The 20,583-nt window shown below is 37.9% G+C and overlaps 1 protein-coding gene across 1 annotated transcript; it reads left to right on the top strand.

Annotated features, from left to right (window-relative positions):
• The first annotated feature begins 19,735 nt into the window (after nt 1-19,735).
• LOC127081438 (uncharacterized) lies at nt 19,736-20,164 on the top strand. The gene has a single exon (XM_051021686.1). The coding sequence runs from the start codon at nt 19,736-19,738 to the stop codon at nt 20,162-20,164; it is 429 nt and encodes a 142-aa protein (XP_050877643.1).
• The last annotated feature ends 419 nt before the right edge of the window (nt 20,165-20,583 follow it).

The following is a 20,583-nucleotide window of genomic DNA, read 5'->3' as shown; positions in this document are numbered from 1 at the left end:
AAAATTGATGGACTAATTTCCTTTAGAGGTCTTGATAGCTGGTTTCTGAAAGGTATGGGAGGTTCATGAACCACCTCAGAGCCATCTCCATGAAAGTCCTAGATAAGACATTGCACTTTGATCCGCTGTCGCACACGGGTCAAAACGAGTAATGATATATAGTAAACGGAAAGCGACACCTCGAGTATCGTATCGCAAGGACTCTTGACAAATTAACCAAGTATGAAAACAAAATATGGGGGTTTCAATTCGATTTAGAATAAGTGATTATGAAAAGTGATTATAAAATAAGTTGACACGAACCAACCTACTGCATCATCTTCCGACTTATCATTGATTCTTATAAAATTCCAAATCCCTAATGAGTCTGCTCTTATTCGATTACAATTACCATTAACAAGCGGAAAGGAAATTATGCGAGTAATATTCCGAAATTCTGAATTAAGCAAACGGATTAAAAACTATTGCGAATTAAGCAGACGCAACTTGATCTATCGTGATAAAATAAAAGCTATGTTAACACGAAATTGATTCGGGATCATCATTCATCAATCGAATTTAAGGATTCTATCCTATAGCAACAATTAGATTAAGCAAATAATTGGAATTATAAGAAGAATTCAAAGGAAACAAATTGGAATTAATAAAAACCTCAAAGCGGATTCTGAATTACAGTAGGTTGATTCAAAAGGGATTAGTTCTCCATAGTCATCTTGCTAGCTCTCAAAAAATCGTACATGAACAGAAAAACGTAACCCTGTTTTTGGCTACCTAACCTAGGTAAAAACACCCAAACCCGTTTCACAACTCAATCGGGTCAAATGTACGATCCAGGCCCAATACAACTAACCCAAACAAAATATAAAAATAATGCAGCAGCTTCAACGAAATTTCTGGCCCTGCTACAGTCTGATTCAGCTCTCGACTTCTGAACAAAAATTGTAGATCTTTTTCTTAGCTTTCCATCGACTGGTAGCACGTCTCAATCCTATACTCCTAGCTCAAGATATGATTTTTCTCGCGAAAGCTGCTAATGCTGAAAATTAAATACGCAAATTAAATAAGTGCAAAAATAACATAAATTATGAAAACACATTAAAACATAAAAATAATCAAAGCAAACCGAAGAAATGCTTAAGTACAAACATGGAAGAACGTGCATCAAAATGCACTGATCAAATTCTCCCACACTTGAACTTTTGCACTCCGAGCAAAATGAAAAACAAAACAAAACACAGACACATCAACGGTTACTCATTCTAGGCTACAAGTCATCTTCGATTAAGTTTGCTTCGATAGGTACTAATCTTGCACACTAAGGACATTGTAAGAACACTAATCCACAGTTATACATACATAAACCTCCTGAATACACAAATCAACTCGAATCATGTTATTATATTAAAGCCTAACTTACTCATCCTTCTTTGACTCTTTTTCATTCAGGCGCAATCACATTAAGCCTGTTATCTCCACACACTCATAGCAAGGCGACCGGTTAGTGACTCTGATCCTTTTTGCACGGGATTCTAGTACTTACGTGGCATAACCCTTTGCTTACTCAGTTGTAGTTGCGGGGGATCGGACCGTAATCCGCCCTACCAAGTTCAGCACCAGAAACCGCTGAACCAACTGACAACGAGTCTTATTTTCAAAAAAAAAATTTGAAGGTTCTACATCCGTTGGGTTAAGTGACCGGGTGAGGGTTACCAAACTTAGAAGGTGCATTCCCTTTTCTTTCTCTTTTTCTTTTCTTTTTCGGAACACTCACTTATATTCATCGGCTTCCCTGCGTAGAGTGTGTGTGAGATGGTGCTGACTGTTGAAATAAACTACTCGAGAGCTGTCAGAGAATGAGAATTTAAGGCTAAAACATAATAAGAATTCGAATCAATTTCCATATGCAGAAGACTTACGGTGTTAAGACGATACCGATCTTGTGAATTTTTCCCAAGTCTCCGCAATTTAATCTCAAATTAGTCAGTCTATAGCCTAAAACTTTCAAGAAGATGCATTTTTTTAATTTAGCAACTAAAAACCAAAAACAGAGAAAAACTGAAAAACAAAATAAACAAAACAAAACAAATAAATGGTTCTCTCCCCCACACTTAAAACATACATTGTCCTTAATGAAAGAGCATAAATATAAAATAAGAGTGAGAGAAAGGAAAGAACACACCCGAGAAGTCAAGGCGGATAAGTGATTGCATAAGCAACATTTCCCAAAGAGAGTTCTTCTACAGTCTCTTCTTCCAGAGTCGGGTTCTCATGTAGTGGCTTTGGGTAGTGTCCATTAACCATGAAATTTTGATTAGTGCATTCGCCTTGTATTCCAGGATCAAAGAAGAATCTTTGATAAGTAAAAGTGTTGAATGGGCACGTGAAAGTGATCTCCTTTTTCACGACATCAAGAATCAAAGGATTACGGGGTTGCCTCACTACTTTTATTTCATCTTTAAGTAAGATCCTATGCATATATATGGATGGGCTAAGATCACGAGTGTCAGCCATGGTCCATCCAATTCCATTCTTATGTTTCTGCTTAAGTTGAAGCTTTGATGAATAATATGAATCTTTGGGAAGTGGTTTAGGCTTTACAGAATGTGGTTGTTCAATGGATGGTATGTTTGGGGCAGCCGGGATGTCAAGAGCATCAACTGTTAAAACAGGTTTATTGGTAACAATTTCACCTGTAGGAAATGTATCAGCCTGCAAGGCAGCATCAATCTCAGCACAGACAACACAAACGTCAGTGTCAGTACAATCAGAACATGAATAAATATCATCAAAACCAGAGAGAGATGGAAAATCAAGCGCAAATAGTTCAGAACTAGCGTCATTAACAACTTCAGAAACCAACTCTATTTGAAAAACAGAATGCTCTTCCTCGTTAATTTTCTTATTTTTTTAGTACTCCTTGTGGGAAAGGGATTGGTGATACATACTTTTTTCAACCTCAACAACAATAGAAGGTTCAGGTTTATTTTCAAGTGTTACACTAACAATGTTTTTATTTTTTTCTGGGGCTAGTTCTGCAACTTTTTCGGATCTCAAGGAAATTTCACTTACATTAGCATTAGAATCCTTTGGATTGACAACGGTTTAGGCTAGAAGTTGGTTCGACCCTTGGGCTCGCATGTTATTTATTTGAGTAGCAAGTTGTCCCATTTGCGTTTGTAAAGTCTGAATACTAGAATCTGTTCGCTGCTGAAATTGGAGACTGTTTACAACCATTTGCTTGACAAGTTCCTCTAGTGAAGGTTCAGAAGGTAAAGAGGTGGTTACCTGTGGAGGGTTATATGGTGGTGGTGGTGGTGGTGGAATGGGTAGCATCAATTTTTTCACTAAAGAGGTAAGTTCATCAGTTATGGTTTCTAGAGCTTTGTTGGAAGAAGAAACTTGAATCTCATTCACACCTTTTGCTTGGACCAAAAAATTATCTCTTGTTGTGAACTGTTGGAAGTTAAGTGACATCTTCTCAATCAAGGATTTGGCAGCAGCTGGAGTCTTATCAATACACAAATCATTATAATCAACATCAGAGGCAACAAGTTCTTTGAGAGTTCTTTGGTCATCCATGTTAAACTCAATAGAAAAAAAATCAACAAACAATGAGAAAACACAACTAATTCAGCAATGCAGCAACAAATAGGAAAATACCGACAATGTCCCTATTAAGTAAAAACAATTGAAATACGAAAAAAACGATTAAAATAAAATTAAAAAAATATAAAAATACGAAAATTAATCTAATAACGTCAATTAAGAATTTTGAGAATTTTTTCAGAATTTTCTGAAACTACCAAAACAGAAAGTAAATCATAAAAAATAGAAAAATAGGGAATTTCGATATTTTAGGGTGTCGTCCACTATTTATTCCATAAAAAGAGGCTTTTGCTTACTGATTTTTTCCTAATGAATCAACAAAAAACCGGAATAATCTGAGACAATTTGTTTAAAAACACTTTTTTTTTATCCTAAACCGCAAAAAGACCAATACGCAAAAAAGTTAGGGCAAAAAAAATACTAAAACACATATGACTATAATAATAGTTAGACTATAATAATGGTTAAAATCTACAAGAATCCTCGGCAACGGCGCCAATTTGATTCGCTGTTGCACGCGGATCAAAACGAGTAGTTTTTCAAAAATGTAGTTTAACGACAAATTGACTCAAATATCGTTCTCAAGGATTCTTGTTTAATTAATCTACCGATAGAACAAAACGAGTAATAATATATAGTAAAAGGAAAGCGACACCTCGAGTATCGTATCGCAAGGACTCTTGACAAATTAACCAAGTATGAAAACAAATATATGGGGGTTTCAATTTGATTTAGAATAAGTGATTATGAAAAGTGATTATAAAATAAGCTGACACGAAACAACCTACTGCATCATCTTCCGACTTATCATTGATTCTTATAAAATTCCAAATCCCTAACGGGTCTGCTCCTATTCGATTACAATTACCATTAACAAGCGTAAAGGAAATTATGCGAGTAATATTCCCAAATTCCGAATTAAGCAAACGGATTAAAAACTATTGTGAATTAAGCAGACGCAACTTGATCGTTCGTGATAAAATAAAAGCTATGTTAACACGAAATTGATTCGGGATCATCATTCATCAATCGAATTTAAGGATTCTATCCTATAGCAACAATTAGATTAAGCAAATAATTGGAATTATAAGAAGAATTCAAAGGAAACAAATTGGAATTAATAAAAACCTCAAAGCGGATTCTGAATTACAGCAGGTTGATTCAAAAGGGATTAGTTCTCCATAGTCATCTTGCTAGCTCTCAAAAAATCGTACATGAACAGAAAAACGTAACCCTGTTTTTGGCTGCCTAACCTAGGTAAAAACACTCAAACCCGTTTCACAACTCAACCGGGTCAAATGTACGATCCAGACCCAATACAACTAACCCAAACAAAATATAAAAATAATACAGCAGCTTCAACGAAAGTTCTGGCCCTGCTACAGTCTTATTCAGCTCTCGACTTCTGAATAAAAGTTGTAGATCTTTTTCTTAGCTTTCCATCTACTGGTAGCACGTCTCAATCCGATACTCCTAGCTCAAGATATGATTTTTCTCGCAAAAGCTGCTAATGCTGAAAATTAAATACGCAAATTAAATAAGTGCAAAAATAACATAAATTATGAAAACACATTAAAACATAAAAATAATCAAAGCAAACCGGAGAAATGCTTAAGTACAAACATGGAAGAACGTGCATCAAAATGCACTGATCACACCTCAAGCACTATTTTGTAAAAACACATATCCCAACGGTTGGAAAAAGGATATCAACATGTTAAATCAACCATTGTGAGGTAAGGTGTGATTGTATGTATGATGTTTTCCACCACGGTCGTGCAACCATGATTATGAACTATGTAGCATGCTACCTACCACAATGGTTACATTAAACAACCATTGTGATATTCTATAATATTATAATATTATAAATGATGAAAAATTCTTATTTCGCCAATGCTCACTAAACATATAATCTTTCAATCTAATCTAGAACATTATAATATGAAAAATTAATTCATATTAGAAAAGCAAGTTCACGTTCAATGCTCGACAAGAGTTCTTCAACTCCTTATCTGTATTTTTCTCTTTAACAGTTAGAACTTTGTTTAATGATTGTAGATCTTCAACTTTCTCTTCATACACCTCTAGTTCATTTTTGCAAAATATTATTTACTTTGCAAACAAAATTAGAGATGAAGAGAGGGGCGGTTGAAGATCTACAATCATTAAATAAAGTTCTAACAGTTAAAGAATAATATGTGTTGCACTGTGAAAAATACTTGAGCGTATCGAACGCTTGAAGATACAACAGAGTTGCCACAAAACTTTATTTATTCATGAAGAAAAGGGAAAATATAGATAAAACCCAAGGTAAAGAGAAAAGGAGTAAGGAATTTGGTTATGCAAGGGGAAAGTATTAGCACCTCTCACATCCGTTGTACTCAATGGGAACCATTTTGATTGTTCTTTGTGCGAATGAGTGTTATTATCTAAAGGTTACTTGCAATTGATAAAAGGGGAAAAATAAGTTTATTAATTAGTTTGCTCGCCAAGGATTTAAACCGTCGTGCGTACGTGTTCTCATAATGCAATGAGAAAATCAGAGTTATATAGTTCGTGGTAGAAAATACGGACGTGTTGGTTGTTTTTATTGGACGAGGTTAACGTTCGTGTTCTAGTAGTTAAACATTCTTGTATACTCGTGTGTGGGAGGCTTAAGCGTTGTTTGTATTATGGTAGAACGGGAATAACATGTCCTTTGTGAAAAGTTTTTGGATTCCCTAAGGCGAAAAGTTGAATTTGATGGGGTGTGATTGATTTTAAATTTAGAAAGATTATTTCGATTCGAATCGCACTAAAGTCTATGAGTGGAGGTGGATACTTTGAACAACTGGGTCATGTTTCATATATCCAGATACTCAGAATAAGGGTAGGGATATATCTCTTTCATCCTTCTCCATTTCTTAAGACTCATGGCATACAGTTTGCATTGTATTTTTAAGTGTTTTTGAATTTATTTACAAAAAAAAATTTAGTCTTAAATGAAAAAGGAAAAGAAGATGGATGAATCTCAACAGTGATCAAGGTCTTGATGTCCCTTATGTCTTCAGAGTCTTGAAAGGGAAGTCTTGAACTTGAGTAATCTAGTGTAGTGCAAGTATCGAGGTCTAACTCAATCAAGTGATCAAGGGATTTATGATCACTTGACTAGATAGGGGAAGCAAACATGTTATAGATAAGTGTAATCAATTGATCAAATAAAACTTTGATCAACTAATTAATCAGGGGCATGATCAAGTTAAGAATCATCCAACAAGCATAGGATTCAATTAAGGACTAAGGCATTAGAAAATGGAATTAATCATGAAACCCTAACTTCTAATGAATTGAAAATCAAAAGAACTAATTTAAAATTCCAATTAAACCCTAATTAAATCTAAACATGTACAAAACTATTATTACTTTTCCATTAAAAAGTGTATTAAAATGTTTTTTTCTTTCAAAAATGGGTATTTTATTTGGTGATTTCGTGAATTAAAAAGAAGTACCAAATTAATTAAAGAAGAAACAAATTTTTTTAAAAAAGCACAAACATAGTTGTAGGGTGTATTGGACCAGAGGGGTACGACCAACAATTTGTTATGCTTGGCTCAGGGAAAGCCCAATGTTGGATGTGTTTTTGTGTTGCAATCAGACTGGGGTGTGTGTTATGGAATCCAAAGGTATATTCCTTGAATTGGCGTTGGGCCAAGGCAACATGCCCAAAATTGTTGTTGTTTATGACTTCATTCAGAAGGAGAGTATGCTAAGCAGTCTAGGGGTGTGCATAGCAAAGTGTTATGGGCATAATTCCCTTTGAAACCCAAACCAAAATGAAAATGGAAGGGTATAGATGTATCGACACCATTCCATGTCCTTTATTTCACTTTTTTCACGCCTCTCTCTCCCAAACATACTTCTCGTCGACGTCTTCGGACCGGAGGCGGTGGAGCTGGTCATTTTGAGAAAACAAGACCGCCACTCTAGTCCTCTCAGTTTCCTCTCTCCCAATATCTTGTCGATTGTTCAAAACCTAACCAATTCTCCAAATCCAACAAAGAATACAACGAAACCTAAACTACTAAATACGAAATCAAACGCCAACGGAGCTTTAATCTGAAATCAAACCTTAGGGCTTTGGTTCGGATACAATAAGACTACATTGTAGTAACAAAATTAAAGCGAGAAGAAAAGGAATTGAGGACCTACTTGCGAGACTGTGGTTTGTCTCGGACTTTGTTGAAGACGAAGATGAAGATTACGCAGAGAAAGAGTCAGATAAGCTTTCAAATCCATTCCTAATAACTTCAATCAATTCTTCTTCTCTTTATTTGAATGTAGGGTAGAGAAGGATATGAGTGGCTTAGCTCAAGTTGCAGCAAGCTTTCAAGGAGGAGCTTGCTCAACAATGGTGAGAAAAGCTTTGTAGAGTGGTGAGGTAATTAGAGATTGATACAGATAGTGATGAGAGTGGGTTGAAAATGATTGTTGATCCCTGAAGCTTGAAGGAGATTAACTGTTATATATATATAGTAGAATTGGATAACCGAATCGGGCAAGTTGGGTCAGGTAGTTAGAAATGTTAGGGCACGGTTAGTGTTAAAGGATTCAATGAAGAAGTTAGTTATGAGAATTAACAGAGTTAGATTTTCAGTTAGGTTGTTAGTTAGATGTTAAAATGAAGTTAGTTTAGGGCAATTGGTTTTAACTAGAATTTTGTTGTGATTTTGCATTGTTTTTTGTTTGGAGCAAATACATCAGCAGAAGTTGGCATAGTCTATGATGGAAATGACATTCTCCAATAATTCTAACTTCATGTGTTCTAGGAAATATCCCTATATTAATGCTAATAGGCATAAATGATGAAGGGTCACTGATGGGATTAAGAGTTGGGTTCGACCCTCCGTCGGTTGTGGCTAATCTTGCCAATATCCCTTTATACCCAAGTTTAAAACTTTGTATTTCTCATAGAGTCGGTGTTGTCATTTTGAGCTCCCTGACTTGTTGCAGGAGTTGCTGAATATTGGGTAGGATTAACAACCATGTTGTGGTTGCTTCTAGTGCATGTAGCCACAAAATGATTAGCTAATGTGCGATAGGAACTTGCATAATGCCGCAGACGGGTAATAAAATGTGAAGCTAAATCAAGAACCGAATCAACATAACCCTGATTAGAAGGAATTAATGCAAGCTCGACAACCATTCTTACAGGGTTAACATTGGAGAATGTTTCATTATATGCTTGCTAAAGCTCGAGCACTAATGCTGAAGAATTTATTAACACAAACTCAATCCCTCTCCCAGGCATATCCAATAATAACCTGGCTTGCATATCTAGAACCATGGCCCTGGCCTCTTGGGCATTCGAACCTTCCAATGGCCTACACTTTATCCTATCAAGACTAAGACCATATTGTTGCATATTGTCATACCCCAAAATTTGCCCATTAATCTTGCAAAACATTTCTCGAAGCACTCCAACTTATTCTGCAAGGCACTGACCTTAAAGGAACAAAAGCCCAGCTCACAACAGACCCAATCCAGAAAAAGGCCCAAACTAGCTTGCTTGCTAGGCGAGCAACTCCTTCGCCTAGCGAAGCTTGCGAATACCAGAATTATTGGGCTTCATTCTGAGCCCATTAGGTCACAGATGACCTGCTCGCTAGGCGAGCATATCCTTCGCCTAGCGAACCCTTCGCTACACGCTCGCCTAGCGAAGTTTGCGAATATCAGAATTTTTGGGCTTCATTCTGAGCCCATTAAGTCACAACAAGAGCATTATAAATAGCCAAGCTTCAGTCAGAAAAAGAAAAAACGAAGAAGGACGGACAGAAGGAGACGAACCGGAACCCTAGCAATCAAACCTTGGAGGCTAACCAAGAGAATTCAGAGCAACCCTAAAGGAAACCCTGAAGGCAATCCATCTGCAGAAAGGTTTACCTCCGTCCAACTCCATCCGATACCAAGAGTGGTCAGTCCCTTCAACATCGCAGCTCAGTTACAAACAGGTTTGCGCATCACTACTGTTTTATGCTTTTAATCGGTAATCTCTACATACATAACGCATCATGATTAAATTTTCGGATATGTAATTTGATTTCACATATGAATTTAAGTATGCCTGAATATCCTGAATGTTTGGCCATGCTATTCCTGTAATTAAATTCCATAAAGTTCAGGGTGCCGGAGATCATGCTGCCATCAAACTCAAAACCCGTAACAGCTCGCTAGCACATCGCTAAGCGAGCCTGTAGCGAGCACTCGCTAAGCCTTCGCTAGGCGAAGCAGGAGCGAACGAGACAGTGGCTGTTTTGTTTCTTTTCTGTTCTGCCTTATGTTTATCTAATCAAGATTTATTATAATTCTGCATTATTTGGCCTGACTTTATGACTGTTGTATTTATTTTGTGGTGCAATTTTCAATTGTACTTTATCTCGATGTTCTAACCCGTGTGCTGAATTGTGTAAAGGCTTACATATTCCCGAGGAAACGGCCGGCTAGGTATTCCACTTCATGTGTGGGATACCCTTATGGAGATGGATTCTGAATTACTTAATTTTAATGTGGAGATACATCCTAAATTATCTAGCTGATTTTAATGTATTGATTTCATCGATTTTAATGTGGACCTAATTACTTAATCGATTACGGCTATCTAATTAATTGTAAAACTTTGCCTTTAAATATGTGATCTTGGACCTCTCTTTGTTACCCTACGATATTACGGTATTATGGTCATGTCCCGCGAATGTGGGGATACACTTAGCAAAGACCCTTCGATTAAATCATCATGTCCCTATAAAATAAATCATAGTCCCTCGGATGTTGCCTTCGAATATATGATTTTGTCCCTCGATGACCCTTCGGTGTAGCCTACGGTTAAATGATGATCGTCCCTTCGAATGCTAAGGTATCCTTACGAATGTTGCCTTCAATGACCAATCGATGACCCTACGATGACCCTTTTACATCCAAAGGATAAAACTACTTACTTCTCAATAGTAAGGACAGTTTTACCCTCATAAGGATAGGAAATGCCCATAAAGACCTTGGGTAGGTATAACTCCTAAATGCTTGCTCACAACTAAAACTACTTTTCACACCTCACACTTTTCAAAACCTCCATTAGAAAATCACCACTTGGCATACATTCGTACTAGAATCATTGTCAAGTTATATTTTTCTAAACAACTTTCAAAATTAAACGAGATAAATACTTTGTATACATTCGTACCAGAATCATTACAAAGTTAAACTCTCTTTTCAAAAACATTTTCTAAACAGCTCTCACACACTTTTTCAGACAAGAAAAACATAAGTGATCAAGCAATTAAGAGCCCATGAATAACCATGGATATAAAGGGTGCTAACACCTTCCCTTTGTATAATGTACCTCCCGAACCCAAAATCCAACTAAGGTCTTTCCTGTTCTTTTCCACCTTTCCTTATTGGATAAAAGAAAAGTCGGTGGCGACTCTTGCTAACCGCGACATTTGCTTTCCAAAGCAAAACACAAAAAGTCAGTTCACCGTATGACAGAACTGGCGACTCTGCTGGGGAAGTAAAAAGAGAGGTTACCTTAAAAAACAAGATCACCTATTTGATTTGTCTGATTTACTTTTAAGGGATTGCTTGCGTATCCTACACTTGAGTGAAAGATCCTACACCCGGATCTAGTGTACCTTAGGTAAGTAGCAATAGATCATCGTGACTATCCGGCGTATACTGGAATGGTCAAAATGATGGCTACGGTTAATGTGACACTTTGGATGTCCTGATGTTCCTCATGTTTACTTGAGGAAAAATTTGGCTTCCGCGTGGTGTCATCAAAGCATTAACCAGACCTTTAGAACCCTAATTGACTCATCCTAGCCATTAGAAAGTAGTGAGATAACTGGCTTCGGTTCCGACTGAGGTTGGTTGAGACTCGATACTACACTCTTTGAGATTGGACTTTAAGGAAATTTTGGTCAACCACTTGGTGTTGCACTGAAGTGGACTTAAGGAAAGGTCGATGATTGGAGATCCTTCTAGAACCCGGTTACTATTCTAGGACAGGTTGAACCAACCAAACTTCAGTGGGGAGGGTATTTACCTATGGAACTCATGCAGGCCTTAAAACCTAGGAATGATTGTTGGGTGACTTGCTTGTGCTTGTTATTCACATAACATCATGACATCATAACATCATAACATCAGGGCATTGTACTAACCATTTCAAGGACTTTAAACATTGAAAACATTTCATACATTGCATAGCACAACATACATTGCATGGCATAACATAACATTGCATAACAGGTATTCTAAGGGATCAATGTTCTCACGGTTTTACTCCAAACAGAAAAATGGACCTCGAACAAACTGTCAAAGATCTCCATGCTCAGAATGCTCAACTCCAGGAGATGATCTTGAACTTATCCAAGGGGCAGGAGGAACTGAAGGCTCTCTTGCTCGAGAAGAAAAAGGACAAGGAATCTGTGAGTCACATTAACCCGGGAAGAAGGCAGTTTACGAAGATCAATATGACTTTAGCACAAGCACTGCAGGGTATGCTAAAAGCAAATTTAATTACCCTCATAGATCCTCCTGCAAAACCCAACACTACTTCTCCTAGTTATAATCCCAATGCCAGGTGTGCATATCACTCTGATAGCCCCGAGCATGATACAAACGATTGTTGGTTGTTGAAAAAATAAGATTCAGGATATGATCGACGCTGGAGAATTTGAATTTGATCCTCCAGAGACTCCTATTGTCATCACTGCTCCTCTGCCTAATCAAGACGAGACTGTTAATGCTGTAGAAGATGCTGATAGCGATTGCAACCTGGATAGCTGGATTTTCCCAACAATTGGTGACGGACTCAATAATGGGAAGGCTGAAGACACTATCCCGATTTCCTTTAGTCAGGAATAATTGTTATTGCTCATCTAATGTATCAAATTTGGTTAAATGTTTTGTCATTTTCATAAGCATATTCACATTCAATGAATCAATGGATTTTTTGCATTCAAATATTGCGCTCTTTATCTTTCCTGTCATCTTTTAAACAAAGTTATGTTTTCTTGCACACACTCACGTAACAATTTGCCGATACATATCCACTCTGGATCCTGTTGGTAATAACTCTGCTACTGTTCATTATGACTTTGAAAATCCGATCTACCAAGCCGAGGATGGAAGTGAGGAAGATTGTGAAGTACCTGAGAACTTGCCAGACTACTGCAAGAAGAAAGGACCATACAGCCGCATGAGGAATCAACTGAATCTGGGTACTGAAGTAGACAAGAACATTACTGAGACAAAATCAAGAAGTATCTCCAAGAACCTCCAATTCTGATGCCACCAGTTGAAGGAAGACCTCTAATCATGTATTTGACCGTGTTAGAAAATTCAATGGGGTGTGTTGGGGCAACATGACGAGTCTGGTCGAAAAGAGCATGCAATATACCACCTTAGCAAAAAGGTACCGACTGTGAAACAAGATACTCACAGCTCGAGAAAGCTTGCTGTGCTTTGGCCTGGGCTGCTCGCCGACTAAGACAGTATATGTTGAATCATACCGCTTTATTTTAAGATGGATTCTATCAAATATCTATTTGAGAAACCTGTTGTCTCCTGAAAGAGCTATCATTGATAATGGTGCTAATCTGAACAACAAGATGATTACTGAACTCTGCACGCAGTTCAAAATAAAACACCATAATTCCGAAGGGGCGGCTTGGTAATAAAGCGTATCATTCTACCACAAGGTGATTATAGAGGCAAATGGACTCCCACATACGAAGGGCCATTTGTAGTTAAGAAGGTATTCTCTGGTGGAGCCATGATGCTTGCTACAATGGATGACGAAGACTTCCCACATCCCGTGAACACGGACATAGTTAAAAAAATACTACGCATGTACACTCGGCAAGTCGAAAACCTGAAAAGGCGGCTTGGGCAAAAAGGGGTATCCTGGTGGACTGAAAACCTGAAAAGGCGGTCCAGGCAAAAATTAGGGATTAAAGTGTATGACTATGTCCCGTTCTCGGTCAGCTTCACCCAAATCAAAGGGATTGAACAAGCCAATCGCTTTTATCCGACAGCAAGAGATGAGAGGCTTGAAGACATAATGACAGTAGTGGAATTAAAATCGATGGGACTTTTTCTGCATAGCTTTCTCTTTGTTTTCTGGACGGCTTCCTCTTACTAGGATTTCTGTCTCCTTGTACTCAAATTGCCTGTTTATAGGCCCTCTTTCAAAGTCGATACCATTTCATCTTCCAAAAAGATGCTTTTGTTTTACTTTCTCTGTTTTGTTTGCATAAACGTCCATTGATTTAATTTGAATTGATATATGCATTTGAATATGATTGATGTTTACCGAGAAAAACATGCATGAAATAGCAATAACAGTTACTGAAAGACTTTAGGGTCGAAGATAAGGTCTAACCATGCTTTCCAACAAGTCCGGTTACAAATCCTGTTCCCCAACAAAAACTGGCTATTTCCAGAAGAGGTCGGCATCACCAGACAGACTGGTCATCTCTTCTATCCCCAGCCGGGCTTCGTTGAGTATTTCCACCATCAGACAAAAATCAAGTACCCCCAGCTGAGAAAGGGTCATCGATACAAATATCTCCAACCAGAATATGGGGATTTATTTTCCCCTGGCAAAAAGTTTCAGACACATAATCCATTCATGCATCATTTCGCATCATATACATGCATACAATGTTCGCATTTATTTCAGACGCATAATTCATTCATTACATCATTTCACAACATACACATGCATACCTTGTTCGCATTCAGTTTCAGAAGCATAAAACATCTCATGCATCATGACATGGCATGAATCTAACTTTTCTTTTCAGGTTAATTATCCTCCTGATATAGTCAAAATAAAAGGTTCATTCAGACGAACATCCTTATCAATTACATTCAAGATTCAAATACAACTTTCAGATATACTCCATATGAACATTCATCTTGGCAAGCATTCTGGCATGAGGGCATCTTTAAGCCCATCCCAGACATTTATTGCAAATACAACATATACAAATATCATCGGATATAGCCTAACGTACGGCTCATTCGGATTCAGCCTAACGTACGGTCCATTCTGATTCAACCCAACATATGATTTCTTCAACTATTCAGAAACAGCCTAACGGACGGCTCGTTCTGCTGCTCAGAGACGGTCTAGCGTACGACCCATTTGGACGTTCATCCCCTCAGATGCTACCTAGTGTACGGTACATTTCTGAAGTGTAGTCTAGCGTACGACTACCCCTTTCATCATCAGATTCAGCCTAACGGACGGCTCATTCTGCTCAGAGACGGTCTAATATACAACCCAGTTAGACCTTCAAGTCCTCAGATGCTACCTAGTGTACCGTACATTTCTGAAGTGTAGTCTAGCGTACGACTACCCCTTTCATCCTCAGATTCAGCCTAACGGACGGCTCATTCTGCTCAGAGACGGTCTAATGTACGACCCAGTTAGACCTTCAAGTCCTCAGATGCTACCTAGTGTACGGTATATTTCTGAAGTGTAGTCTAGCGTACGACTACCCCTTTCATCATCAGATTCAGCCTAACGGACGACCCTTCTTCTACTCAGACACGATCTAGCATACGATCCGGTCTAATCTTCCATCCCCAGTGAAGTCACCCGCTTAATGGATAACTCATTCTGCTATTCAGATGCGATCTAGTATATGGTCCATTCTGATCCTTTATCCCCAGCAGCGTATAACGCACTCTGACTCCCCAGCGAAGTCGACAGCATAATGGAGGACTCACTATACGGTCTAGCGTATGACCCAGTATGACACCCATGCCTTCAGATATCGTCTAATGTACGACGCACTCTGAAGCTCTCATCATCGAACTTCCTGGATGGCATCTTTAAGCCCATCTCCATCAAGACTAATTGACAAGTGCAAATTTTTGGGGCATTCTAGTGTTCAATAATCTTCCACCTCCAGACCACGAATGGCATACTTGCCATCCTAACTCTCTCGGTTCAAGAATATTGAACAGGGGCAGCTGTCATACCCCAAAATTTGCCCATTAATCTTGCAAAACATTTCTCGAAGCACTCCAACTTATTCTGCAAGGCACTGACCTTAAAGGAACAAAAGCCCAGCTCACAACAGACCCAATCCAGAAAAAGGCCCAAACTAGCTTGCTCGCTAGGCGAGCAACTCCTTCTCCTAGCGAAGCTTGCGAATACCAGAATTATAGGGCTTCATTCTGAGCCCATTAGGTCACAGATGGCCTGCTCGCTAGGCGAGCATATCCTTCGCCTAGGGAACCCTTCGCTACACGCTCGCCTAGCGAAGTTTGCGAATATCAGAATTTTTGGACTTCATTCTGAGCCCATTAAGTCACAACAAGAGCATTATAAATAGCCAAGCTTCAGTCAGAAAAAGAAAAAACGAAGAAGGACGAACAGAAGGAGACGAACCGGAACCCTAGCAATCAAACCTTGGAGGCTAACCAAGAGAATTCAGAGCAACCCTAAAGGAAACCCTGAAGGCAATCCATCTACAGAAAGGTTTACCTCCGTCCAACTCCATCCGATACCAAGAGTGGTCAGTCCCTTCAACATTGCAACTCAGTTACAAACAGGTTTGCGCATCACTACTGTTTTATGCTTTTAATCGGTAATCTCTACATACATAACGCATCATGATTAAATTTTCGGATATGTAATTTGATTTCACATATGAATTTAAGTATGCCTGAATATCCTGAATGTTTGGCCATGCTATTCCTGTAATTAAATTCCATAAAGTTCAGGGTGCCGGAGATCATGCTGCCATCAAACTCAAAACCCGTAACAGCTCGCTAGCACATCGCTAAGCGAGCCTGTAGCGAGCACTCGCTAAGCCTTCGCTAGGCGAAGCAGGAGCGAACGAGACAGTGGCTGTTTTGTTTCTTTTCTGTTCTGCCTTATGTTTATCTAATCAAGATTTATTATAATTCTGCATTATTTGGCCTGACTTTATGACTGTTGTATTTATTTTGTGGTGCAATTTTCAATTGTACTTTATCTCGATGTTCTAACCCGTGTGCTGAATTGTGTAAAGGCTTACATATTCCCGAGGAAACGGCCGGCTAGGTATTCCACTTCATGTGTGGGATACCCTTATGGAGATGGATTCTGAATTACTTAATTTTAATGTGGAGATACATCCTAAATTATCTAGCTGATTTTAATGTATTGATTTCATCGATTTTAATGTGGACCTAATTACTTAATCGATTACGGCTATCTAATTAATTGTAAAACTTTGCCTTTAAATATGTGATCTTGGACCTCTCTTTGTTACCCTACGATATTACGGTATTATGGTCATGTCCCGCGAATGTGGGGATACACTTAGCAAAGACCCTTCGATTAAATCATCATGTCCCTATAAAATAAATCATAGTCCCTCGGATGTTGCCTTCGAATATATGATTTTGTCCCTCGATGACCCTTCGGTGTAGCCTACGGTTAAATGATGATCGTCCCTTCGAATGCTAAGGTATCCTTACGAATGTTGCCTTCAATGACCAATCGATGACCCTACGATGACCCTTTTACATCCAAAGGATAAAACTACTTACTTCTCAATAGTAAGGACAGTTTTACCCTCATAAGGATAGGAAATGCCCATAAAGACCTTGGGTAGGTATAACTCCTAAATGCTTGCTCACAACTAAAACTACTTTTCACACCTCACACTTTTCAAAACCTCCATTAGAAAATCACCACTTGGCATACATTCGTACTAGAATCATTGTCAGGTTATATTTTTCTAAACAACTTTCAAAATTAAACGAGATAAATACTTTGTATACATTCGTACCAGAATCATTACAAAGTTAAACTCTCTTTTCAAAAACATTTTCTAAACAGCTCTCACACACTTTTTCAGACAAGAAAAACATAAGTGATCAAGCAATTAAGAGCCCATGGATAACCATGGATACAAAGGGTGCTAACACCTTCCCTTTGTATAATGTACCTCCCGAACCCAAAATCCAACTAAGGTCTTTCCTGTTCTTTTCCACCTTTCCTTATTGGATAAAAGAAAAGTCGGTGGCGACTCTTGCTAACCGCGACATTTGCTTTCCAAAGCAAAACACAAAAAGTCAGTTCACTGTATGACACATATGCTGCACATAAGGAAGAGAATGGAAATCTGCATCCAAAATCGTAATGACGTTGTTAAGTGAAACGATGCCATCCTTAGCAACACTCTCGGTACAACCGACAACATCCCACTAATCAACTCCAACTAGTAGGCTCCTCTAAAACCTTTTAGCAATCGCACACCCCCAAGTTGATGAGTTGACCTTTACTTGACTAACAGGAATGAGAGGCGGAAGAACCCAAATTATTTTAAATACTGTATAATTATTACTAATATCATGCCAAACAAAAGTTAAACAACATCTTGTTGATGAAAAGGCAGAAGCAGCAATTGTGGATCCAATTGTAATTTGATAGTTGTCTACAGGTGTGAAATTTGGACCAAAGAAGATATGAACGCCACTCCGAAGAAAAGCAATCACAATTTCACCACCATGAGTAGAGTAAACAATCCACGAAAGTTTCCTAACATTGCTTGGAATATCGAATGGATCAAAATTGAACCTCTTTGATTTATTCTGAATAGGTTAATATGCCTTTTTGCATATTAGTAGCGATTTTAATAGCAGTCGATTGATGGTTCTTAAAATAATATGTTAGAGGTATGTTTTGTCTCTCAAATTTCATTGAATTACACACGTGAACTGTGATATGGTTTTAGTTTTGCAGTTGACATCAGAACTTCTATCAGTAAATGGAAATGTAATAGAAAAATCAAGTCATCCATGCATGTTACAATTTCGAAGTTCGCCGATTTGGCTCGCAAGGATAATTATGATGTAGACAGAGGTTGCATTCTATAACCCAAAAATGTATTGTGCCACATAGAACTATTAACTATGTGTAAAATCTTTACCAAACCAGTAATAATTTCAATAGCACTTGAAGCTTCAACTTGCTCTCCCTCCAAAGCATATTAGACTCCAACTTCGATTTTGTATTGTTGCGAACCTTTTCCATCAAAGACAACACGGTGTTTGCATTATGTTTTGAATTCCCAGAATTTTAAGAGTTTGATGTAAGCAACTGCATTTGGCAACTGAAAATATCCTTGGTCAAGAGTAAATTATTCGTATAAGCATCAATGGCTCAGCTAAATTATACAATTCCATAATTCCTCTTCTGGTACTAACAACAAGAATGTCCTGCTCAAGAGCTACTTAAGCACCTACAGAGTTCCCACAAGCCAAACTCTGTTTTGTTTTAATACAATCAACTTGCTTTAAACCTTTCTTACTAAAGGAATATGAGACAATGTGCCCGTCAGAATGCAAGACAAATAGTAACCTCAAAGAAAGGAAAAGCTACAAATGTTTCAATTTCATGTTTTTTGGAGTAATGTGATTGTGAATAGGAACCTTTAGCAGGTCTTTAGGCAAAACACCATTTTCTAAATAATGTGATAATTGAGAATTATCAAAGTTAGCATAATCTTGGATCAAATTGAAAAGCTCAATGGAACTCCCTCTTCCAGGATCCAAGCAACATATGTTTGATATCACTAACAATATTGCTTACCAATAAATCCTTTGCAATATGTATTTTTTATCTAAGAATTGGACCTATTCTCTTCAATGAATCTGAATCCTTTTTGTACTTATGTTTAGAAGAGTTCCATAGTTAAAAATGAGTAGGTGACACAACAAGCAACAAACAATTGATGAGTTTGAAATACATAATCTTCTGCAAAGAATGGCACAGTCTTTGCTCCATGGGGATGACCCGAGGCCACCCATAAGCCATATACACATTCTTTTGAGTATGTTATTGAAATGTATGTAGATATCACCCAAAGGTGAATTTAGATACATGACTAAAGTTACAATTAGTTTGAATCCATGAAGTTTATTCAAAGCATTAACGCACGAGCACGTGTAAATGTTTGCAGTTGCTACTAATATGTTTGCCTTGGGCAACGCAATGACAAAGTTCAATGGGCTAAACTATACTGATTGATCTGAAAATATTCAGTTTCAACTGGGTGTTATGAACTTGGATATGGCATTGATAATGGACGAGAAGCCCGCAACCATTATGGAGGACAGTACGGAAGATGAAAAAGCTCTTCTTGAGAATTGGGAAAGGTCCAACAGGTTGTCTTTGAACTTGATGAGGATGACGATGGCTGACAATGTTAAGCCATCTATACCCAACACTGAAAATGCAAGGGAATTCATGAAAAATGTTAAAGAGTATTCAAATTCTGAAATCACTGACAAATCTGTTGTGGGAAATTTGATGAGTGAGTTGACGACTAAAAAGTTTGAATGGTCTCAACCCATTCATGATCATGTAACTCAAATGGGAAATCTGGCAGCAAAGTTGAAGTCCTTTGGTATGGATGTGAGTGAATCTTTTCTTGTACAGTTTATAATTAACTCGCTTCCTCTTGAGTTTGGACAGTTCCAGGTGAATTACAACACCATCAAAGAAAAATAGAACTTTCAAGAAATTAAGGCCATGTTGGTTCAAGAAGAAGGGAGGCTAAAGAAGATGAAAGATCATTCCGTTCATCTCACGACTCATGATGGAGCCAGTTGCAGTAAGGTCAAGCCCGACAAGAAGGACAAGAATAAGGGAAAAGCTCCTCTAAAGGTTATTGAGGGTGGAGTCCAAAAGGAAAAGAAATGTTATTTCTGTAAGGAGAGCGGACACTTCAAAAAGGATTGTCCTAAAAGGAAGATGTGGTTCGAAAAGAAAGGTATGTTTTATGTTTCCATAAATTTCGAATCAAATCTTATTGAAGTACCAAATAATACTTGGTGGCTTGATTCGGGTACGACTACTCATGTTTCACATATTATGCAGGGATTCCTTTCGATCCAAACCATAAAAGGAAGTGAAAAGTTTCTTTATAT

This window comes from Lathyrus oleraceus, chromosome 5 (assembly GCF_024323335.1).
Source record: "Lathyrus oleraceus cultivar Zhongwan6 chromosome 5, CAAS_Psat_ZW6_1.0, whole genome shotgun sequence".
Taxonomy (NCBI): domain Eukaryota; kingdom Viridiplantae; phylum Streptophyta; class Magnoliopsida; order Fabales; family Fabaceae; genus Lathyrus; species Lathyrus oleraceus.
Note: the sequence above shows the minus strand (reverse complement) of the source record. Positions and strands in the feature narration are given on the sequence as shown.